Source organism: Fringilla coelebs (genome assembly GCF_963513975.1).
Source record: "Fringilla coelebs genome assembly, chromosome: 1".
Taxonomy (NCBI): Eukaryota; Metazoa; Chordata; class Aves; order Passeriformes; family Fringillidae; genus Fringilla; species Fringilla coelebs.
The window spans coordinates 110,201,058-110,226,067 of NC_140028.1; the positions used below are offsets into that span (position 1 = coordinate 110,201,058).

At 40.4% G+C, this 25,010-nt stretch overlaps 2 protein-coding genes across 2 annotated transcripts in view; both read left to right on the plus strand.

Annotated features, from left to right (window-relative positions):
* The window catches only part of CPNE4 (copine 4), a gene marked incomplete at its 3' end in the record, with an annotated part of 178,407 nt that extends 166,339 nt beyond the window's left edge, over positions 1-12,068 (plus strand). Inside the window, exons 13-15 of the mRNA XM_084213077.1 lie at positions 2,966-3,099; positions 5,187-5,423; positions 11,937-12,068. Of these exons, the coding sequence (XP_084069203.1) occupies positions 2,966-3,099; positions 5,187-5,423; positions 11,937-12,068 (503 nt within the window). The remainder of the gene's footprint in view (positions 1-2,965; positions 3,100-5,186; positions 5,424-11,936) is intronic.
* Positions 12,069-18,165: 6,097 nt separating this feature from the next.
* MRPL3 (mitochondrial ribosomal protein L3) overlaps positions 18,166-25,010 on the plus strand; it is a 28,468-nt gene continuing 21,623 nt past the window's right edge. The window contains exons 1-4 of the mRNA XM_084221686.1: positions 18,166-18,289; positions 20,065-20,243; positions 21,058-21,149; positions 21,933-22,031. Of these exons, the coding sequence (XP_084077812.1) occupies positions 18,207-18,289; positions 20,065-20,243; positions 21,058-21,149; positions 21,933-22,031 (453 nt within the window). The 5' untranslated portion in view covers positions 18,166-18,206. The remainder of the gene's footprint in view (positions 18,290-20,064; positions 20,244-21,057; positions 21,150-21,932; positions 22,032-25,010) is intronic.

Consider the following 25,010-nt stretch of genomic DNA (forward strand, 5'->3'; position numbering starts at 1 on the left):
AACATATTTATGTGTGTAGTGTTCAAAAAGAGCTTTGTTTCTCAATCCAGCTGCAGGATATTTGTGACCCTCTGCAAACTACAAAGAAAAGCTCCAGCAGTCTATGCAAAGAACACTTATTTTTATCTACCACCCTTGCTGCTTCTTTTGAGTTCAAGGCTAATTCTTTTATCACACTGGCATTGTTATATAATGATTTTTATTGATTGAAAAGGCTGCCACATCTAGTTGGTGCCAGCAGCACCAACTAGATGTTCAGACAGAAAAACTCTCTGTAAGCAAGGGATTTACTATCCAAACCACACTCTGTGTGCAAAACTAAATGCAACAATGGAAATGAAAGAGGGCAAAAAAAGCGGGTAAAAAAACCCAGGAAGGAGCTGCTCTGTGAGGCTTGGCTTATGTCACTTAATAATTTAAACTTTATTTGTATCTTTGCATAAGACTCAGTTATCTGATAAGTTAGCCCATCACCTGAAAGGAGTTCTAGGCCTAAGAAAACATTAAAAAATCTTTGCAGCATGAAAGAATGCCAGGGAAGAAATTTTGCAGCATTTGCATCCGTATCTGCAAGATATTAAAAGCACTTGTTTGTTTTAAAAGATACCTTTTTAAATAATATCAACCTGGGTGAAAGCAAGAAGAGGAGACAAACCAGAAAATGTGTTGTTTAATCGTCTGCTGCAGCTTGTTCATCTGCCTGTCATGGGTGCTTGCTAGTTCTGTGATGTTTTCTAGATGCTCTTGCTGTTATTAGATGTCTCAGGGAACAGTAACATCAGCAAGTCATGTGGAGAAAGGATGCAAGAGTGAAAAGGAGATAAAGTGCTTAGTGATTACACTATTTTACCTTGTAATATCTAGCACACTTGCCAGAAAATAAAGTAAAATTGCTTAAGAGTATCTTGTTTTAAACAAAAAAACAGCTGTTGGATGCAATATAAAAAGTGTGTGTCTATTTTTCCTTTGAGGAGTGAAATCCTTTTCTCTGTGGAAGTGGAGTTTTTGCTGGCACAAGGTAGTGTGAAGCATCACTCTACATACAGGGACTGTATATTGAGATGAAGAGCACTGGAATTCATAAAATATGGATATCCTCACCTGTTGCCATTTCCATTCTTGAAAATTTTAGTATTTATAGTATTATATTTAGTATATTTATAGTATATTATTTTTATAGTATTTTAATTAATACTTGGTTTATTATCTGAGGAAGAAAGTAGGCAAAAACCTCTAGTCTGAATGAATGTTTCTGCCCATCTGTCTTAAACCCATATATGTATGCATACCCTGTATTTCATTGGAGATGCTGAAAGTGTATTCCAAATAAAAATGTAAGGTGTTGAATTGTGAAAAAAATGCACATGTGCCTAAGATAAAGGAGTACAAGAACATCAAGCTACAAAGTAATACACTCACAAATCCTGTTGAGTTGGGATTGGATGGACTGTAGATATTTCTAAAATATATTAATCTGAGAAATCAAATAAGAAATTATGTTTCTAGAGCGTGTCTCTTTCTAAGATGAGAGCAACTTTATTACATGAACAGCACTAAATCTCTGTGGAATGCAGGGAGTAAGGTTTATCTTACATTATTTTACTGCATAAGAAGAAAAGTACAGTATATCTTGTCATCATCTTAGGGAAGATTTATGAGGTCTTCATGCAACATCATTATGTACATGTAATGAGATCCTTTGCAAGTTTAAAACTGGGAGTTACCAAAAGGTCCGCTTTGCTATAAGTAATTTAGTCACTGGAATTACCAAGGGACATTTTGTAACACTACTTTACATTTCAGCCAATTGCAGCTACAATTGGAGCAAGTTCTTTTGTTAGTTGGCACTGCAATGGAAAAATATATCTGTAGCTGTCTCTAAAGAGAGAAAACTGTGTTCTCCACCACTTTTTCATAGGAATGTATTTGTGTCATTATAAAACAATTACAACTCTCTGTCATTTGTTAGCAACAAGTCTGCACCCATCTATCCTGTAAATATGGTTGGGTAAAAAATCTCATGAGTGAGCAAGTCTGTGCAAACTGAAACTGGCTTAGGATCTTACTGAAGCCATTTCATTCTTCAGCATCCTTTGCAAAGCTTTTCAGTCTATCGCTTTCTTTCCAACATTAGACCTCTAATCCTTTAGCTCTGGTAAGCTGAGAGTTCTGAATGGGGAGCCTAATGTGCATCACTTCAAGAAATCCTCCTTCTCAATGATTGAAAATACCAATTTCCATTCTGTGATCTGTCAAGTGTGTCAGCAAAGAAGTCTTTGCTCTCTGGTCTGACTATATATCCTGAAATGAAAAAGCCAAAAATAGCTAGTTTTCCATCAAAATTTCTCAGCTGAAGCTCATTTTTCTGTAGGCGGCAAAGCATCCTGCAGTTTCTTCCAAGGTTTCACAGCTTTTGGTCATAGTCAAATTCAACCTATGAGTGATTATGCAAATTAACCCTGAAAAATTATTTTCTTAGCACAGAAGAGTGAAAAGATGTTTTGAATTCCTTAACAGCTTTAGGACATAAGTACAAAGGACAAATTTGCTGGCAACAGCTATGATAAACAAAAATATTTATCTGAAGAGGAGAAAGAATTGCTGAAGTGTTTCTTAATATGTGTTTAGATTTTCATCATGGATTTTAGTTGTTGATCAGGAAGCTATCATATCTTAAAGAGAGAAGAATGGAAGCTATGGCATTGCAAGCTCATACCTGAAAAATAGACATTAAAAGCTAGTGGGAACGAGAAGCATGGTATAATAATTACATATTACAAACTAGATTTAAGACAGCTAGAGACAGATTCCTGGAAATTATTTTAAGATTCTAGTCCTTGCTTATCATGTAGTATTTTTAATTTGTTCATTAAGAACCCACATTTCATTTACATTTTGAACAAGCCTGATATTGGCAATGTGCTCCACTTTTCTTTTTTTTTTTTTTTTTGTTTTTTCATGCCAGGAATACAAGGTGTTGTGGAAGCTTATCAGAGTTGCCTTCCCAAGCTGCAGCTGTACGGACCGACAAACATTGCTCCCATCATCCAGAAAGTGGCAAAATCTGCATCAGAGGAGACCAACACCAAGGAGGCCTCAGTAAGGGGGAAAAGAAACTGTGTTTGCCCTTTTTCCTTGTCTTATGATGGATCTCTTGTAGGCCATCAAGGTCTTTTAATGCAGATTGTGCCTTCACAGTTTTTATTAACTGCCTTCACAGAAGGCAGCTTAAACCTGTGTCAGCTGGAATAGAGTATCCAGTCTTTCTAGCTTTGATTGTCGCAGCTTTAAACTCTTTCACCACTGATCTATTTCCTGCTTTTAGTGCTGCTTCATTGTAGCACACCCAGTTCTTCACTGTGGAAATAGAAATGGCACTACTAAGGTTACAAAAATTGAGCATTGAAGCCCTAAAAGTCTTGGTTGTACCATGAGATGAGTTCAAATGGTTCCCAATTCAGACTATCCATTTTCATATCATCTGCACAGGCTGTACTAAAATTTTTCTGTTCACCTAGGGAACTTTCCCAACTATTCATTTGAAAATGGTAAGGATGCAGTTTTCAGCTTGTTCTTACTGATGAAGTAATTTGTGCCTTTTAGAACTTGGAAGACAAATCTGTTAGCCTGCACCTGATAAAAACCCCAGGACAGATTTCTTGGGCTAAAAGACTTAGATATAGATCACATTTGAAATGTACACCCTTTAGATGCTTTAAGTTTATTTTGAACCTGCCTTGGAAACAGAATGGGAGAAAGGGAGAACGAGAGAAATGGAGGGAATATGTGAGCAAGTAGGTCTGAGCCACTTACAAGAGCAGTGCTGTAAAGGACTAAATGATATAAGAGTGACACTGTGTACTGCAGCACAAAAAGTGCCTAAGTGCAGAACAGAATAGAGCTGTGCACTGGCATGTGCATGATCCCCTGGCCTAGAGCTTACTCTAAGTTCTCTTCATGTGCTGGGCCTTTTTTAAGTCCTATTAGGGCAGCAGCTACCAAATATTTCTGTTCTTGAGTCTGGGCTTGGGACTGATATTTACAAGAGCGTGTAGTGACAGAACAAAGGGTAATGGCTTCAAACTGAAAGAGGACATCTTTAGATTAGATATTAGAAAAACACTCTTTACTGTGAGAGTGCTATGACACTGGAACAGATTGCCTGATTACCCCATCCCTGGAAGTGTTCAGGGACAGGTTGGATGGAGCTCTGAGCAACATGGTCTAGTGGAACATGTCCCTGCTTCATCATCTGTTCAGCCTAGATGATCTTTAAGGTCCTTTCCAATCCAACCCATTCTATGATTCTGTGATTCCACTGTTGTTTCCAGAACCTTGATAGTATTCAGGGTCTCAGTCCTAAAATGGGGAATTGCTATGTTTGAATTTCCATACCCACCTAATTCTAAAGGTGGGTTAAGGTCCTATAAAGTGCCTCACTCTATTCCCAGTGCTGTTTCTGATCTAATATGCCTTACTGAATAAGTTCCTTCATTCTATATACCTAAGCTTTCCCCTTTCTATCTGAGAAACAATTTATAGTAAAAGTGGTCAAGAAGAAGTTTTCTCCCTGCATGATTTGTTTAATTTGTGGCAGGACAAGATGATTGGAACACTCTGAGTTTGTACCACTGTATACACATAATTATTATTAATGTTTAGTGTGTTGGTATTGCTCATGCAGAGTGACCAAATCCTATGATTTGTTCACTTTTCCTATTAATGCACTATAAATTTCTTATAAATGACTCCAGCTGCCCAACAATTAATAAAGGATCCAAGTAAGGGCCACTCTTCACCATTACCAAGTGATGAGATGTCATAGCTCATGCTCCCAGTTCAGTGGGCTTTGGAGATTTGGGAGAGAAATTACAAGCTCACCAAATTGCTTGCTGTCCTCTAGAGAACGAGAGAACCTCTCTTTGGGGCTCTGTATGAAGAGTATGAAGATGGATATATTCCTGCCTTACTTTCCTCAGGGACCCCTTTATTCTGCAGAGGAGAAATTAGTAGCTGAGGAGCTTGGAATGGAAAATTTTGTATAGTCAATAGAAAGGTTTTCTCTCTAAAAAGATCCATGAGTGAGTTACCAGAAACACTTTTATACTTTTTAACTTAAAAGGTTAAGCAGCTTTGGACTATTAACTAATGCCTTAATTTTTTCACTTCTTGTCCAACCCCTTCAGCAATACTTCATCCTGCTGATCCTGACGGACGGCGTGATCACAGACATGGCTGACACCAGAGAGGCCATCGTCCACGCCTCCCACCTCCCCATGTCCGTCATCATCGTTGGGGTGGGCAACGCTGATTTCAGTGACATGCAGATGCTGGACGGCGATGACGGCATCCTGAGGTCCCCCAAGGGCGAGCCTGTGCTTCGAGACATTGTGCAGTTCGTGCCATTTAGGAACTTCAAACATGTAAGCTGGTTTTTCCATCCTTGCCACAGACGGGGGAATGGGTGTGGTGAATGATTCATGAGGCTGGGGCTTAACTCTGCAGATGCGTGAAGTGTGGCGTAAGTCTGTGGCATTATTGTGTCAGAAACAGCGAAAAAAAAAAAGAATCAGAACGTGCTCCATTAGTGAGCTGGTGAGGGTGGAAAAGGCAGAGATTAGGCACAATCCCTGTGCTTTTTGTGGTGCCAGTCCTTGCTTCCACTTTCTCCCTGATTTAATTTGCTTACTTGCCCTGCCTTATTTTTCATGGTGTCTGTTTCCCATTCTCTTTTGCATCTTTTCTATTAGGACTACTGTATTCTGCTTTCCATTCCTTCATTTCCACAGGCAGATGAAATGGCTTTGAATTTGTCCTCACAGTGTTCCCCAGGAGGCTTTTTCTTTATTGAGGTTTGGTCCCTGAGTTCTCAAATGCAAGGCAATCCACCCACAGCATCCTGGTTACCTCCAAACCCTTTCCCAAATTCTGTACAAGAACACAGGCAAGAAAGTGGCATTACTGGGAGCTTCCCTCTGCCCTCAGCCAGCTGTTCCTGACTGAAGCCAGTGTGGTGTAGAAGACACTCTGTAGGAAAGAAAGGAACAGAACCAGCATTAAATTGCCAAATCTAAAGTAAAGCTTTGGTCATGAACTTTTCTTCTCAGTCACCTGCCCTACACTGTACCATCTGTTCCAGGGACTTTTCAGCAGCAGGGTAGGCACAGCATTCACCAGCAGAAGGAGCTTTCCCACACCCAGAGGGGTTTTTCAGAGCCCTTTTCCTCCATATGGAGACATGCATTATGTTCCTCTGCAATGCTGATCCCATCCCTTTCCTTCCCTTTTTCCATCATTCTCTCTCTTCTTCCTTTCCACTTCTGTTACATTTATTTGGTTCTCAAGGCTGGTTTTTTTGCTCTGTCTAGGAAGGATATCCTCAGTATTCAATTTGAGAATTTCTTTACCTCACAGTGCAACTGACTCATTCTCCTCATGAGATTGCTCTTTTCAATCTGCTCCCATACACCAGAGATCCTTAGATTCGGATATGTCACAGCCAAGTTCTCAACTCTGGGCTGGTTTTGATCTGCATATGGGTTCGCACTTCTTACATTTCTTTTTAAATTTAGCTTCTCTTTTGGTTTTTCTGGGATTTTTGTCACCACATGAGCTTTTTCTTCTGTTTGCTACTTCCAAAATATCTTCATTTTTCTCTTTGTATGGGTTGTTCTTTTTTTCTGATTTCAAAATGCAATTTTGCAATATTTGCTTTAGATCTAGACACACTTTATACTTTTCACAAACTCTACTGAGGAGCAAGAGAAACAAACTTGTTCCTTATTTTCCTTCTAGCTTTATGCAAGCCATGGATGCACACAGGAGGGAAAACTCACCTTATGCTGTTAGTTTGGTGCCACCATGCCACATAGCTGCAGATTGACTACTGAGTTGTAGACACATTTCTGTGCTGACAGGGGCACGCAGCCACCTACCTGCTGAATCAAAGTATGAGCACAACCACCTCAGAGCTTGTGATTCCTTCAGCACATAATCACAAGTGTGTAGTGCTGCACAACTCCAGAGCTCAGTTATTTATGGGCTAGTGGGAGAGCTACTTTTAATTAGGTGAAAACATGTTCCTGCAAGGAACTGGCAAAGCCAGCTACATTTGTTATTTTTAGTTTCACTTTTTTTTTTTTTATAATGAAGCTAAAATCATCCTGGATTTTATAGATTAATGCTGACAGCTGCAGTTCTGGGCTTTAAATAAATTGTGCCCCTGATGTTAACTTGTGACTGAATCTGTGGCATTGTTATTGCCAGCACTGGTCAAATGACAAGCATATATTCTTTTTAGCTGATTTAGATTAACTTCCCTGGTATTGGGAGAGGAAAGCAATCTTTGTGTATTCTTCCTGTTAAATAGTGACATGTTTCTCCCTCTTTCAGTAGCAAAGATAATATAGGTATAGAGATAGATTTGTATTTGCTCTATCAGAAAAGTTAATATATCTTATGCAACCTGATATTTAGTCTGTTTATTGTGATCTTTCAGCTTTTCAACAAATGTCAATGTAATGGATGAGTGTTCATAAAAATAGTCACTTCTGGTTGAATTTCTTTATTGTCATATCCCAAATAATCTCTCTCTTTCAACAAAGTGACATTCACATCTTCCTTGCTTATTTAGCACTAACAAAAGACCATATATCAGCTAGTGAAATAATTTTTCATAAGAGAAATGAGTGTGATGTTTTGATTCAAATTTATTTTTCCCCACAGAGGAAACGCAGATTTAACCCATTTAGGAGATTTTTGTCAGATCGGTTCTGACCAAACAGAAGAATTTACATACATCAGCATATTACTTTTGACAGCTTTAAGGAAAATACATGTTTAGGTAAAAATCCCATTCCTTTTGTCAATGTACCTTGTGTTTATTAAGTAGGAAAAAAAGTTGAAAGATCTTTTTAGAAAGATTAAAAATCAAATGTTGTAAGGTTCAGAGGTTTTTCTGATAAATCAAGTATTTATTTATTCCTAAATCCATATTATATCTGTTAATGACAAAAGGAGAGAAGAAAATGTTATGCATGAGCATTTATTTTTTTGTTTTGCTAGAAGAGTAAACCAAAATTCCCTTGAGTCAACCCAAGCAATATTTTTTCTCATTACTTCTATTCTCAGGCCAGCTTGGAACTCAAAATCTCATATCGATCCAAAGAGATCAAAAATAATCTGTGCAAAACCTTCCCCTTTGAGAAAATGGAAGGGGGGAGAAAGAAGTTGTAAAAATAACTATAGAACAAATCACTTTTATTTTATAAGTTTGACTTCAGAGAAGGTTCTGAGGTTGCACAGCACTAACACAGGCATTTAACACATTTCAATTAGTTATTTACATACTTAAAATCTTATACCCACATCAATGTTTTACTGGCTTAAGACTCAGTGTAGACAGCAGGCTATATTATAGGGGTTTCATCTCCTACACGATACAGTGCAGCAGAAGTACTTCAGTAAAACTTCTAAGCTCTTTCTCTCTCTCTTTAAGGAGTATCTTTGAAGCCATCAAAATAATAATAGCAACTGTAGTGACACTTGGCAAATCCTGTAATTGTAGAGGCTTGATAAAATCAAGGTATCTATTAACACTTAAAACATGTCCCATTGTATAGTGGGTGACTTATGCCATTTGCTAAAGGGGAACATAACAAACAAAGGAAACATATTTTCCCTGATTCCAAATGACTTTTTTCTCTCTGTCATCACCACCACCCCAGTAATGTGAGTGTCCTTCACCTGAAACTGTAAAACAGTGATGTTCCATCACTGAGACGCAGTTGAAGAGAATCACCTGCCTCAATGCATTCACAGTCATATTTAAAGAAATGAAATTTTCTGCCTTTGGGATGTATGATATATTTACTGGGCATAAATCTGATGCCACAGGTAGATTGTATTCCATTCTGCATTGTATTTAATCACAAAGGTTAACAGCTGTGTCTTAATAACATACATCACAAAAGGGTGTGGAAAGCACAGCTCATAATCACTGCAAGGAGCAATGTTTTGCACTATGCATTCTAGTTAAAGGTTAAGCATTGTGAAGCTATAGAACTGAACCAACAGTCATTTGTAATACACACCAATTACGGAATTGCAGGGGATTATTTTCCTGCTGCTGACTGATCTGACTGTTGTGTATCAGCTATCAATTGATAACTATTCATCTGAGGTGCTTATTGCTAGAATGCTTTTCAAGCAGTGGAGAAAATACAGTACAGTAAAACACTAATTTAATGTCCTATCTGTGGTAAAGACCCAGCAAAGGCAATTTTTTCACAACACTGACGAATTGGGTCTGTGTTTTAGCTTAGAAGCTACTGAGTGTAATTCTCACTGATGAAAATGCTGCTTTGCACCATGTGATCCACAAATGAAAGCGCTTTATCACCACAAAAAGTATGTAAGGTACAGGTGGTCCGAATCAGCAGAGAGGAAACCAACCACAAGCCTGTTTTTGGGATGTTCCCTGCTAGAAAAAGCCCCAGGACCAAGAGACATCACTGGCATGATGAAATTTAGTAAAGCAACAGTTGCCCATGCTCAGACTGAAGTACCTTGACCCTGGGGTACTTCAGTTTTGACCCCAGTGCAATCCTGTGTGGGGCACATATTGCCTGTGAGCACGTGGGCACAGTAAATGTTTTTGCCTAAACCTCAATAAAAGGCTTTTTAGTTGAGAGCCCCTGAAGTGGCAGTGATTCAGCTGTGCATCTGAGCCCTGACAGAGCCTGTAAGGAAGGGCTGACCCTTCCTTCAGGAGGAATGGATGAGGCATCAGAAGAGAGAAGTGGTGGAGGGAGGATGATGCAGTGAGTGCTGTTGGCCCAAAGTTCAGAACATGTGGACTACACAGATCCAGAGAAGCTGATGGCAATGGTCTTGCCCAGCATTTTTAAAGGCAGAGCAGAGTGAAGTTTCCAGATTGCTACAGCTTGTGAGTGCAGCACTAGCTCAGGGCTCTTCTCTCACTCCCTGTTTTTACCTCTCTGTATGGTTGTATTTTTGGTAAGATAGCACAGAGGCAGGCTAAGGTATGTACAGCTTTGACACACTGGGAAGGGGATTTAAAAAAACAGTAATTTTCAATAGTATTGTAGAAATCAGCCATTTGTGTGATTCCAAGGGGTATTTTCTGATTATTTTAGTTAGAACTAGATGAACTTTAAGGTCCCTTCAAACCCAAATCATTTCATGATTCTATAAAACAGGTTCAGGCAAGAATAGGGCAACTCTGGAAAACCATGCATTTCCCTTTTCAGGATTAAAGTGAATGGGTTCTGTTACTGTGTAACACCTTCCAACGCTGGATGCACTGACACATAAAGTATGCTCTATGCTTTGCCAGTTTGTTCATGCAGAAATGTTCCAGACTTTTTTGACTGCACAAATATTTTGATATAAATGTCACAGCAGTTAATCTTATTTGTTGCTAATCCCATACAGGAGTCAAAATGCAACAATACGGGGAAAAAAAAAAAAGCAACTGTTTCTGGTTTTGCCAGCATTATCTTTGTATTTGAAGTATTATAATATTTGATACTGGAATTTCTAATAGTCTGGAGTTTTCTTCACCCTTGGATTAGCGTGCCTACAAATAAATTACCATTTACATTCTATGTAAGCCAAATTTTAAGACTCTGTAAGGATAAGGATGCCATCCCATGAAAAAGAGTAGGTAAAAAAATGTCAATACAGTCAGTATTGACTCCCATGTCACAGAGCAGTCAATACAACTGCTCTGTGACATGGGAGTTTTGCAACTTTGTTGATAACACTACAGACAGTGAGGTGGAAAGTGTTCATTAATTTTGGAAAAAGTACTTGATGTGCAGAAGAAATGTGATCCAGCCACCAGTTGAGCTCCCATGCATCATCTGAGATGCAGTCTGCACCCTCTGGAGATAAATACATCAATTCAAACCTCTTGAAATGACATTTAAGTATTTGCATTTTTACTGCATTTTTGTGGTGGGCTCAAACATGGCCAAGAAGGCTGGCTCCTGAGGACTTGGAACCAGCTCTATCCAAACACTAAAAAACAAGAAAATCCAAAACATGGGGCAAGAGGGTGCATGGGAGAATGAGTCCAGCTTTGTCACTGCTGACTTCAGGGGCTGAGGAATGTCCATACAACACACGCAGGTAAGGATTGCCCACATCCACAGGCCCCTCTGCTTAAAATGAAGCATTTCAGGGTGTGAGGCAGTGACTCTGTGTGGCTGATGGAGGGCAGGGTTTCTCACTGCACTGAGGGGGAGCCCTCCTCCCTGCCTGGGGTGAAAGCCAGTGGCCATCTCTATATCTGTCCCTACCTTTTAGGGTCATCAGTTCTTAGTCTGGTGGACACCTGCCATTTTTACATTGCAGGAAGAGCTCTAAAGCCTCCACCAAGCCTAGGATTGAAGCTTTCTTGTAACCATGGTTTAATTCCAATAAACACAAAGTATTTTTTATTGAATTAAAAACTTTCCCAGCCATTAAAACATCATGCCAGATTCTGAGGAACAGAATGGTGATAAAGGCCTCCCTTTCACAGTGTTGTCCATTCATGTTCAGCTTGGAGCTCTGCAGGGTTCCTTGCTGAACACTGATGAATGAAGTCTTTGCAGCTTTTTATTGTGATATGAGGCTCTCCCAGAGGGCAGGGAAGTTCAGTTGCCCTGAACTTAAAATAGTCCAAATGGACCTGAAGTCACACAGAGCATTTTTCGCTTTAGTGTACTTTAAGGCAGCTACAGCTCCATACCCAAACTGACTCATAAAATGAGTTTCCAGCAACAGTGTGATTCACTTTAAGTCTTTTTTGCCTTCCATTTCTGTACCATACCTCCTCCCTTGATCTCATGGCACCAATGCCTCTAAACCCCATGGCACTTCTAGCAGAGAGCCAGGTTAATGCTTGTGTTTTCTACCATTTCCTGCAGGCATCCCCAGCTGCTCTAGCAAAAAGCGTTTTGGCTGAAGTTCCAAACCAAGTCGTGGACTATTACAATGGCAAAGGGATAAAACCAAAATGTATGTCAGAGTACGAGTCTTCCAGGACACTAGCTCCATGAACCTGCCTGCACTCTTTTACAAAATTAAAAAAGAAAAATGCTACTGTCTACAACTACTGTATTTAAAAAAATGAAACAAAAAAATAGCACGTTTTGGTGATTTTTAACTAAAATACCTTTTTTTTTTTTTTTTTGCATGTGTAGCCTAAAGGCTTAAATCTGTTAAGCGGTTGTATTGTTGAAACCTTTTTATGAGAAGAAAAATCCAGAAAAAAAAGTGAACTCTTTACATTACAGCATGTTGCCTTGAAATAAAAAGTTATCTGTATCTGGTTTTTATACAGGTTTGTTGAAATTTTGCTAAATTTCTTATATTTACACTGTAAAGCATTTTGACATATTTATTGAGAGTCGATAGCCAAAATGTCTTTGGTTTAATCTGCTATGAACTGAGAGATTTTTCAAAATGGCAGATGCATGAACTGTATTTTGCATGTTTAAAATAAAAACAACACAGTTTTGCAGTTGTCTTTATTTCTCTCTCTACCACAAGGCTGCCTGCTTTCAACTTCCATATTCCAAGGGAAGGGTAATAAAGTACTTCAAGAGATACCTGACCTGAAGCATGGGCATTTCTAATGTTAGCACCTTATAACATGGACACCCAAACAAGCCCACTCAATCTGTGTAGTAGTAACTTTTCAAAAGCCTGACAAATCCAGCTGTTACAAAGTGTTCAGAGAATAGCTGTAAAGAGATCTGGCTTGGAGAGCATGATCCATCAGGACTGCATGTCTTAAAATATGCCAACTTAATCCAAAAAGTGTGGCTGGCTTTCAAACAGGATGTATTTTGGCTATCCAATTTTATAAGCTCTTCTGTTTGGGAATTCTTATTTTGTTTCATTTGTGTTTTTAAATTTCACGTGCGGTATCCAACTCTGTGTGGCACATTTTCCAAATGAAATTTTGCATGGCGTGATTTTGTGACAAGTAGTGATTTGTAACTTCATCCTCACACAGATCACCCATGTGTGATAGAATAACTGTTTTTTACCAAAAGAATATTGAAGCCACCTTGTTTTTTTTAAATAAAAGAGAACACACAAGAACAGAATGGTAGTGGATTGCACTGTCCATTGAAATATTTATGTGTGTAAGTGAAGAAATTAGATCAGTATTTTCTGTGTTTGAAGGACATGACTTGTTAAAAACTAAGGAGAAAATGTGACAAAAAATAATCTCTGTGGGATTGTCCAAAAGGCACAACTTTGGATGAGTTGTACTCCCACTGAATTAAAAACATTCTCGTTTCTAGTTCCTGAAGCTGTCTGGGGCCAAAATATTGCTGAATATTTTGAAAACCTTCCCCTGTGAGCAAGGGGTTTTGGTTAAGAAATACGTAGTTTTAAATGAGTTTGCAGGTAACATTTTTGAGCTCCCTGATTCTCCTTTAGAGGTAACTTCCATAGGATCGATTTTGTACTATTAAATGAAGGCAGGGGGATAGCCAAGATGTATGGGGCTGCACATTCAGTTCTGCCCCATCTCTATCCTGCAGTGCCATCATTCACACTTGCTTGTAAAGATTTCTTCAGCTGATCAGATACTGAGCAGCAGCCAGTATTACTTGGTCATGGGGATAAACTGTCTGGAGATGTCCAGACTGATAGATCTCAAATCCACACTTCTATGCAATGGCTGGCACTTCATTTGAGAGAGCTTACCCTGTCAGGCTGCACATCTCTCCCTCTGTGGGTGTATTTCATCTGGAAGCTGCTGTGATCTCCCCTTACATGTCATACACCATTCTGCCAATGACTCTTAATTCTTACATACAAGACCTCTAGTTTCTTATTCCCACTTCCCCCCTATTTTCTTTCCTTCTCTATTCTCAGGAGGAGCATTTTCTAGCTTTTAAGCACAAGACTGAAAAATCAATGACTCCGTGTTCTTTCCTCCTCCAGTATCTCATTTTGTTTTCTTGCCCAAGATTTTTAAATGTTCTGCACCTCACATTCCTCCTCTGTAAAATGAAGGTCACTGCCATGTATCATAAATATCTTGCAGTAGTACTGGAGGGCTTTAATACTTGAAAAGTGATTTGAGATCCTTCCTCAGAGGCTTAATGGTGCTCTCACCATGTAAAGAGTATTACAGCACCCTGGGACCTGAATTAAGGGATGTCATGTACAGTTGAGGAGAAGTTCAGCCTTTTCTTTATAATTTCCCAGACTGAATAAAAGAAAGCTTTCAGCAAGAAAAAATTAGGAATTAGATAAATTGTCCTTCAGGTACATATGATCTTTAACTAAACTAATTTTTGAAGTGTTTATGGTTACATAGAATTGGGCAGCTACAGCTCTTCATTTCCAGAGGTGTTACAAGGTGCTTCTATAATGTGGCACCAAGTAAAATGCAGAGATCAACAGGCTATTGTATGCTGAGCTATATCAACCACCAGTCATTTTCATGTGTGTACATGGTCTATGTAAGTGTCTTTAGAAGCCCAGCTGCTGCAGATCTTTCTGTTTACTTCACACAATCCAGATTATAAATGCTCTTACTTAAAAACAAATCACTATCAGTGGTTGATATAAGTCAGCAATTCTGTAGCAGCCCTCAAGTACTTGGAAAGATACCTCCATGGTATTGAAAAATCAATTGGAAATCTCTTTCAGAATGTACAGATCTCAGCATGCAAGACACATAACAGTGTGGTGAGTTGGTGTAGGATGCACAGAAGACAAAGCTGGCCATATGGTAAAGGCTTTCTAATGAGCCTTTGGATGTTATTTTCATTGCTCCAAGCTACTCCCTGCAATAAAATACTATGGACTTTGTGCAGGGTAACCTCATCAAATATATTAATATATCTCTGAAATGGGATTTTTTTTTCTCCTGTTTTATCTACTTAGGGTTTTAGCAATGCCATTCTGCCTTTAGGCTGAACTGCCATCAATTTCTCCTGCAGATTTTTTATGCAAATTTTAACTTCTACTGCCTTTTGATGGATCATTTTAAATTCTGAAAACTGCTTTAAAATAAATTACATCTTGTCCTTCTGAGATAACCAATGATCTAAAATATATTTGCTGCCAACTACAACCCTGCCTTCCTTTTTATCTCAAATCCAATTCAAAAAGAAAAAAAGTGACAGAAAACTCCTATTAGCCCAAAATCCATTAACATCTATAATTCTTGAGGCAGATACTGGGATGAGTTGCATTTTTAGTTTGTAGGGGAAACTAAATCTGCAAGAGATTTGAGAAAAGCACTAATACACTGCTAAGTGCTTATTACCCTAATGTAAAACCTTTCTATACAAAGATTTTACCATGATGAACAATGTAGTGTTCTACTTATTTGTTTATTTGTTTGTTTTTGGTTGTTTGGTTTTTTGTTTGTTTGGCGTTTTTGTTGTTGTTGGTTTGGTTAGGTTTGGTGGTTTGGGTTTTTTTTTTTTTTTTTGTGGGATTTTTTGGGGGAAGGATGAGCTGGAAGATTCCTAGGATAAGTTTATACTTCTCACGTTATCTTTTTTTTCTCTTTTATTTATAGAAAGTGCCATTTTTGTCACAAGAAAAATAGAGTTTATAGCACCACCTGTCCTCCTTCACAGCAAGGTCTTATTTGTACCTGCAGTCCTGAGCTGAGGAGCTGCACTATACCAGAGACAATTTCAGCAATTAGAGAACTATATGAATGATAACTGTCAGCCCAGCTGCATGTTTGCTTGCAGCATTGACTGCTAACCATCAGCTGGCTGCACTCCTACCCCCTCTTTTTTGTTTTTTCCAATTTCATTGCAAAGTTGGAGAGATCCTCCAAACCGATCAGGTGAAACCCAGGTGACCTCTCTGTGAAGGCTGACAGTTCAAAAGTGGTGTTTCCACTTCCTGAAGTTCCAAGGACTACCCAAGGCAGCAGACTGGCGGGAAAGCTTTTTGTAACAGGTGCTCTTCCTTTCCTCCAAAAAAAGGGGCAGCCATTTCCACTGCTGTGCAGAAAGCCTTTTACTGCTGTGTTCAGGAGCCACTTGAATTCTTGTCCCACTGATTAGAGCAGGCAGTTTGCCATCTGATTGCACTCAGAGCTGCAGCCACCTCGCTACACCCACTCCCCCTTACACACACAAACCTGACGAATTCATGCCTCTTTAGCAGCATGACAAGCTGCAACTAAAAAAAAAAAAAAAAAAAACAAAAAAAAAAACCAAAAAACCAACAAAACAACAACAGGTTGATTTTGCATCATGATAAAAAGGGGAAAAGTACATAACTGAAACTTTTCTCTCAGAAATCTGTGCCCCTGTGTATTACTTCCAAGTTACTGGTGCAGGAAATCCTGTACCACCTCAGCTGTGTAGGATGCTACATGAGAAAATCATCATGCTGTAGCAACAAGGCTCTCTAGGATCAAGGGAGCCTTCTTTTCTGGCTGGGAACATCTGCCATGGCTTGGCAAGTTACTTGATCTTACAATGTGCCTTGGTTCCAGATCTCTAAAATGGGGGGAAATAGAATTTTGCTACTTCCTGTGACTTTTGGTCAGGTTGGCACCACTGTAGGGTTGCCACAGTGCTCAGAAATTGGGACACAACACCTTTATAATTATTAGACCCTTTGTTTCTCCTGCTATAAAGGTCTCTGTCAGAGCAGCAGCATAATGGATTAGAAAACACATCTGTATGAAATTTTGCAACATGCTGTTCTTGATGCCAGGGAGAGAGCAAACAGATGTAGTGATCACTGTGATAGCAGAGATGACTACCCAGCTTCAGAGGGAATGTCAGTAGGACTGTAAACTTGGGAGATGCATTTCTGGACACAGTATGTGGCTACTTCTTGAAATGACAAGAAGTAAATTCAGGACAAGGAATGCGTGTGAAAGCTACTGGTAAGTTTCTGGATCACAGTTTTGGGTGTGAACACCAAAATAGCCCAGTTACATGCCTCAAGCACAACACCGCCACACACACATAGCAAAGTGGGGGAGAAGATGGAGTAGTGGGGTAAAGAGAAGCAATGAGAGATTCCAGTTGTCCAGCTGACAGCTCATGTGTCTTTATAAAAAAGGATTTCTGCTGAAACCAGATGGGAATCTTGGGTTCATAGCCCTTCACTATCCTAACTAGTGCACTCTTGGCTGTGCTGGGTCCCTGCCCAGAAAAGGGTGAGTCAATTCTGAATACGGATGAAAGCCAGACCACACCAAAACCAGAGTGTCACAGGTACCATCTGTGTTTCAGGCTGCCCAGAACCCTCTGTCTGACCCATCCATTTTAATTTTACCAGGAACTTTCCCTGGCTACACTATTAAATCCGCTTCCCATAAGTGCTGCTGTTGGCTCGCCGACACATGGCCCAGCCGCTGGCTCGGAGCACACAGTCATGGAGTGATGGGCTCGTTCAGGGTGGGAAAGGCCTCTAAGACCATCGATTCCAGCCATTATCCCAGCATTGCCAGGGCACCACATCACCCCATCCTTCTGTGCCCCATCTACATGTTTGTGTGAACGCTCCCGGGGACAGTGATCCCACTTTCTCTGGGCAGACTGTTCCAATGCTTGACCTCCCTTTCCAAGAAGAAATTTTCCCCAATATCCGATCTAAGCTGCCTCTGGCAGGACCTCTCGCCCTGTCGCTCATTTCCATGGAAGCAAAGCCCCGAAGCGGCCAAGCCCGGCACCCTGAGGAAGTTTGACCCGGCAGAGTCGCTTCTTCCCACACACCACCATCCATACCCCCGAGGGCACCTGCTTAACACCTGCAGGAAGGTTTTGAGTCCATTGTCCCGCAACCCTGTGTGCCTAAGGGGTGCTTGCCAGCGATAAACCCCACCAGCCGCTGCCATTTTCCCGTTTTAGACACGCGTGTGGTGAATTTCACCGCCTCGCGCCTGGAATGCAGGCAGAGGAGCGATGGCAGGGATGGAACTCTGAGGGGGAAAGAGGCCCGTGGCTCTTTCTGCACGTCCTCGCCCTTGGGTGAGGTATTCCCCCCGGGTCAGAGTAGCTCCATCGGCCACGGGTGCTGCAGCCCACGCCCGCGATTTTGGGGCCATTGGGAAGGTTTTTTTGTCGCTCTTGAGCTCGCCGCCCGCGGGACGGAACTCTGTATCCGGGGCAGCACGGAAGGTTTCCAGCGGCGGACGCGGCGGGGCCGGAAGGCGGCGGCGGCTCCGCCGGGGTGGCGGCATGGCGGGCTGGGGGCGGCTGGCCCGGCTCGGCAGGCGCCTCTGGGCGGCGGCGGCGCCGGCTCCCGCTCCCCCCGGACACAGGTAGCGGTACGGCTGGGAGGGAAAGGGGCTGCTGCGGGGGACGGGAGGGAAAGAAGAAGAAGCAGGAGCAGCGGGGAGCAGAGCGTGGCTCGGCCCCTGTCGCAGCCCCGAGGTCGTAGAATGGCCTGGGTTGGAGGGGGACCTTGAAGGTAATCTAGTTACACCCCCCTGCTGTCGGGAGGGACGCCTTCAGCTAGACCAGGTTGCTCAGAGCTGCATCCAGTGTGGCCTTGAACGCTGCCAGGGATGGGGCATCCGCAGCTTCTCTGGCAACATTTCAGTGCCTCACCACCCTCCCAGCAAAGAATTCATTCCTAATATCTAATCTAAGCCTACTGTCTTTCAGTTTGAACCCATTCCCCCTTGTCCTGTCACTACAGGCTCTTCTAAGAAGTTTTGCCTCCTCTTTCCTGTAAGTTCCCTTCAGGTGCTGGAAGGCGAGGGGCACCTGGGCGGCCCTTTTCCCTCGGCCCGGCGCCTCTCCCCGCCCCTGGGCGCCGCCCTTCGGAGAGGCCTCTGTGTGCAGCGTGCTGGCAGCGCCTGGAGGCTTTGTTCGCTGTGCCTGGGGTTACTGCGGGGGCATTCCAGCCTTAGGAATAGCCCCAGCCGGCGTGGGAGTTATGGCAGGATAGGCGTGTGCGCGTCCAAAGCGTCTCTGCAGCGTAGTGAGCGACTTGACCTGCCGTGTTTTGGGTCACCTTGGCCCGCTGGACACGTGCATTCACTGCCTGTACTATTAAATACTCCTTCGTTGGTGTTGCAGAGGACTGAGGAGCAGTCAAGCCTTTTTCAGCCCTCATAATATTTATGGCAGGACACTGAGCTGTTCAGCAGCATTTGTAGAATCAGAGAGTTGTTGGGGCTGGAAGGGAGCTGAGGAGCCAAGTTCTAAGCTGAGATGTAAATTCTTTCTCATGGTGTGACCAGCCCTGAGGTCAGACAAGGTTGCTCAGGGTTTTGTGGTTTTGGGTCTTGAAAACCTCTAAGGACTAGAACTGAACAGTACCTCTTGACCCCAGTGCCAGTGTTTGATTGTCTTCAGGCTGAACTTTTTTTTCCTTAGGTCAAATCTGAATCCCCCTTTTCAGTGCTATACACTTCGCTCACTCTCCTGGTGTGCACCTCATCATGTGGCCTGCCTCAGCCTTGTTAGTAGCTTTCTCACAAATTATTCCATGCCACTTGTGGCTGGGACTGTGCATTTCTGCTTTATGGCTCTCACTGGGTTCCTTGTTGGCTTGTCCTTCTGGCTGGCGGAGGGACACCCTTGGGCATCATCCGCTGCTCCCTTCAAACTTAAGAACAGTGCACTCTTCCCCTCTCAGAGGCCACTGAAAAAGATATTGAACAGAACAGGTTCCTGAATAGACTCCTGGGGAGCTCTGCTTGTAACTGGCCTTCTAGTAGAGTCCAAACTATCAGCTGTGACTCCTTCAGCTGACAATCCAGCCAGGTTTTTGCTCAGCTGATGGCCCACCCATCCATGCCATAACATCCCATCTTGGATAGAAGGATGCCACAAGAGATTGTTTTAAAAAGTCTTGCTAATATTAAGGTAAACAGTACCTACTGTAATCTCTTTGTTCATGGATCTAGCTGGGGTTTTTTATCTTAAAAAGAGTGGTTGGTTGGTGCTTGCTCCCCTTTGGTATAATTCAGAATACTTAGTCAAATGACAGATAATCAGGTGTTTTATAAATTAGATGTAACATACATGTTATGAGACACTTTTTGTACTGATAAGACACTCAAAACCTTTTCCCACCTCTGGAAAGGGGTCAGCTGGGCTTTGTAGTCAGACACATCAACAGTTCAACATGGTGGCACGAGCATCTTTCTGAAGAGAATGTGGAGTTCCTCAAGAAGATAACTGCAGAGGAGTACAAAGCTCAGACAGCCAGCAAGCTGTGCCCTCTGAAAGATGAGCCATGGCCACTGAATAAGTGGACACCAGGTGAGAAAGTCTCTCTTCTGAAATACCTGTTCATGCTGAAATTAATACTGTTGTTGTGTTGTTGCCTTCAGTAACATCAGGATTGTGTCTTGTGAAGTATTCTCCTTTTGGCTTTCACATCAATCACTCAATAAATCTCCTGGTAGATACGTAAATGTAATACATCAGTTCTCTAAAAAGCATTTAAAATATGACAAGATGTTAAGAACCTTTAAAGAACTTTTAGTTCTTAAAGATAGTTTTTAGTCCAGCCCTTGGCCCATCCCACTGCTGTACAACAAGAAGATAAAATTTGTCCAAAAAGTCTCGTTAAAAGATAAAGTGTATGAACTTGAAAATGTTTTTGTTAATATTGCTGGGCTCTGAAGGAAAAGTGAAATATAATATGCCCCACTTCTGATCTGTGATTACAGTTTCTGTTGGACTAGAATACAGAATTAAGTTTTTGAGCTTTCAAAAGGGTCGCATCATTTGTGTGGCATTTGACAGGTTCCCATTGCAAAGACTGGGGTGGGAAGAACCTCCTACAGCAAACTTTTCAACAGTTAGTTTAGCTCTAATACATGGGCATTGTATTTTAGAAAAGAAAAACGAACCAAAAGTGGTTGCATTTTCTATCAAACACAACTGAAAGAGATAGAACTTTACTGCTGGTGGGGTTAAAACCTCCAGCCTACCTGCAAGGATTTAGGGGTGCTTTCTCTCCTTCACCTCCTTAGGAAAGATCAGAGTTAATGGAACTTTGCAGATTATTAGATGAACTGTTTCAATTATTAAGTGTGAATGTGCATCCATGTTCTGTTTTGATCTACAGATTCCATCAGAGTTGGTGTTGTTGCAGTAAAACTAGGAATGATGCCAATATGGACCAAATCAGGAGAAAAACGTGCTGTCACACTACTTAAGGTGAAATAAACCATGGGGAATTTAATCTCCTGTACTCTATTCAGTTTGTAAACCAGCTGTTTCAAGGAAAAGTGAAACTTACTACTTGTACAGAGTGGGAAATCCTGAAAGAAAGTGAAGATTTCTTACACTCCTGTATAGTACACCACGCCCATTCTGTTTATATTTATCCATACTTTCTAGGAGTGCTCTGCCTTGCTGCCTCCACTATTCAAATGCTGCAGAGCTGTGAGTGGTGTTACCTAGGTGATGCAACAAAGCTGGGGTTAACTATCCCACTTCACTTCTTTTATTTTTCCACCCGTGAGCATGTTGAGATTAGTTTCACCTTGGTTTCTGAGCCTTTGTAGCCCTGAAGCTGCTTCTTCATATTCTCTGGCAGCTGCTCTTGGGATGAAGCATTTTGCTGACTGGTTGCTGTCGCAAGAGGAGCCACTGCTGTGAAGGCCACCAGGTTTACAGGGCAAAACAGCAGGAGTCTAAAATGGGGCCTCTTACTGTGTGCTTTCAATGCTTACAATAGGGATTTTGCAGATCTTGTGTGAAAAAGGTGATTATAATTTCTGGAACATTTATGAAATTAGTTTGCATTCTACTATTTTTTTTTTTTCTGAAATAAGCCTTCGGTTCATTGGAAAAGCAATGTCAGTGGTAAAAATACAGCACACTGTCTTACTTTTAGACTATATCTTCTGTTATGAAAACAGAGACTGACTTCTGTGTTTTGTTGTCTTAATGTATGCACATCTGCTTATGCTCAGATGAACACTTTCTTTTCTCTAGGTCCAAGATTGCCATGTTTTAAGATATGTTTCAAAAGAAGAGTCAGGTGGAAAAACAGCTAAGCTGCTTGTTGGAGGCAAAAATGTATCTCCTTTTTCTGTAAGTGAAGCACTTCGGGTGTCACTGTTGGAATAGTTGTTTCTGTTGTGATTACAATACAAAAGTAGCATAAGTAGACTTCTCTGAAAGATTTCTTGGCATACAAGTAAGTTTTTTAATTGATCTTTTGTCACATTCACCTTTGTAGTTTCCTAAAGCAAGTGTGAATTCTTGGTGAAGAGAATAGCAAGAAGAACTTCTTGAAAGTTTTACCACTTAATTTTCTAGGAGAGCTGTGGGTTTAGGATTTGCTTTGATGTGCAGTGTCCCATGCTGGTGAAAGTATTCAAAGGACCACTAGCAGTGGAGAAATATGTGTTCTTCGTGTCTGTGGGCATGCAGTTGAGATGAGGACTGCAAGATACTTCACTTGTTTACTAATACTAATACACTTCAGGAGCCTGTTGTAAATGTACTCAGCTCCATCAGCTGTTTACAACTCAGTGCTCTAGCTTACTCTTCTGTACTGTCTTTTTAGCTATAGTTCAGTTTTTCCCCAGGTCTGTTGACATGGTTTAGTTTGCCTATAATTCTGCTGATAAGTAACTTTAAGACATTACTTTTCAAGAAGATGGCTTCATGATTGTAACTCATCCAAAGCCATATCAAAGCTACTCCCTTGTTTAGACATCCCAGTTGCTTGATGTGAAATTCCAAGATATCTCTAGTGGCTGAGGTTGTCTGGCAGAGCTGTTCCCCATTCATCATTCATTCATTTGTTCCAGCTTGATCTATAACTCATCCATCATTCCCCAGGATGAGTTATAGATCAAGCTGGAACAAAGCATTCCCTCAAAGGATGTTTCTCTGTTGCATTATTTCTGTAAAATATAATTTTTTTAATTCTTGCAATATCCTAACACTCATTTGTCTGATTTGGGCAAGTAAAAAATCCCAGGGTTCGTGACTATTAAGCAGATTATCTTAGTTCATGATTGTTGCTTTTTTTGGGCATAGGTTTCCATTTTTCAAACAGATAGTTGTTCCAGGGCCTCAGAATTATTCTGTGTACTTGTTTCTCCTTTAGTGGAGGTAAGAGAAGAAGGGCCTTTTTTCATTTGATAGATCTGTTGGTTTCTTTAGTATATTCTGCTGATTTTGAACAGGCTTATACTTCAAAGTACCATTCATTTATTCAGTTGGTTTATGCCATGTTTGACTAGCACAGCTTGCACTCTTCAGGTGTCTATTCTGTCACTTCATTTCTACCTTCCAGGTATGACATTTTCCTGGAAAAATGACAGCTGTGGTTTTTTATTTCCTATTACTTTGGTCTAAGACATGCAAGAGTCATGGGAATACTGTTTTCAAGTTGTATTTTGCTCATAGAGTTGATCTTGTCATTAAGATGATGTTACCAGTAAATCCAGTATGTTGTCAGAGTAAACATATGCCAGAAGTAAGGAGGTATAAAGAAAACTTCTTTTTAAACAGCTCCTGTGAAAAATTCTTCAAAGCAGAACTACGTAAAAAGTCAACTCAAGGACTTTTTAGTAGTGTGAAATATGTTTAAGACTTTCTTTGGGCATAACTTTTCCCAAGTTAGCTTCTATTAATTTTGTTGAAGTTAGACCCATTTTAATAAATTAATTAATTAAATATTCTTTGAGCAGTCTTTGGTGAGGTCCTGGCCTGAACGGAACTGTGTACTATTATTATTATTATTATTATTATTATTATTATTATTATTATTATTATTATTATTATTAATAATAATAATAATAATAATAATAATAATAATAATAATAATAATAATAATAATATTTCTGTATTATTTTTTGACATCATCATTGTATTAACTAGATAATTCCTAAGGAAGAATTTGGCATGCTGATTCTGTGCAGATTTACTTGTTAAGGTACTAAGAAGTGATGTATTTCTGTGGTTTAGCTACAAGTTTGGATCATTGTTTTCCTATGTTTATCTGCCTTCTTATGTATTTCTTTTCTCTCAGAAGTGTCAGAAATGAGATATGAAAGAAAGCCAAATTATACTGTCTTGTATTAGCATAAGTAATTTCTCATTTGCTAATTCCTCCTAGGAACATCTGTCTTCCTCAGATTCCTCACATCTACTGGTTTTTAATGAGTTCAATCAAAAGATTCCTTCAGTAATTTTTCTAACAAAGAATTTCCTGTATTTCTTTGGAGTGTCAAATTGCTTTAAAACTAATAGGGAGTGTTGCATTTTTAACAAGATTCATTTTTCCTTTTTAGCTTGATGTATTTCACTCTATTATAAATGAACAGATTTTTCATGATTTTTTTAATGAAAAGTTAGGCTCAAAAGTAAGTTCTGTCAATGCTCAGACTTTTTTTTTTGTCAAAAATATTTTACATGCTTCCTATAAGTGAGGGCATATCGATCATTTTCCTATAATACTGGAAAATATTGTTGGCCTTTTTAAAAATAAGGAACATCTGAGAATTCACTCAGTGTTCCCCTCTTCAATATTGCTTTTTAGGAAGGGTTTGTAAAGACTGAAGTGTTTTGTTTGTAAAAATGCATCTCTGACTTGGCTGTTTGAAGAGGAGGTGCTGTTACAGTAGAACAGTGCAAGGCTGCAGCCTAGAGTAGGACTCTTGAGATACAAGTGAATTTTACCCTTTGACTTCACTGTGCTCTTCTTCAGCTGTGGTTTCTCTTTCCAGCCACCCATGCTGAGCACAGAGCTCCCCTTGCTGTAGCTTAAGGCAGCAGTTTTACACAGCTGGAAATAAAGGATTGATATACAGGCACTTAGAAGGAAGTCCATATCTTTATTTTTCATTCTCACATACAGTTCTGCAGATTAATACAGGTTCCTCACTGATCCCTCAAATATTTGTGGTCATAGGAGAGATTTTGTATGTAGTTGATTCTGGTTTTTTAAAGGTGTTGAAGTATTTTGTACTGTGACCTCAAGTTAACAAGTCTCTTGGGAAACATTTTTCACTCTCATAGACAGATTCATAAACATAGAATTTCTGGGTTTTCTTT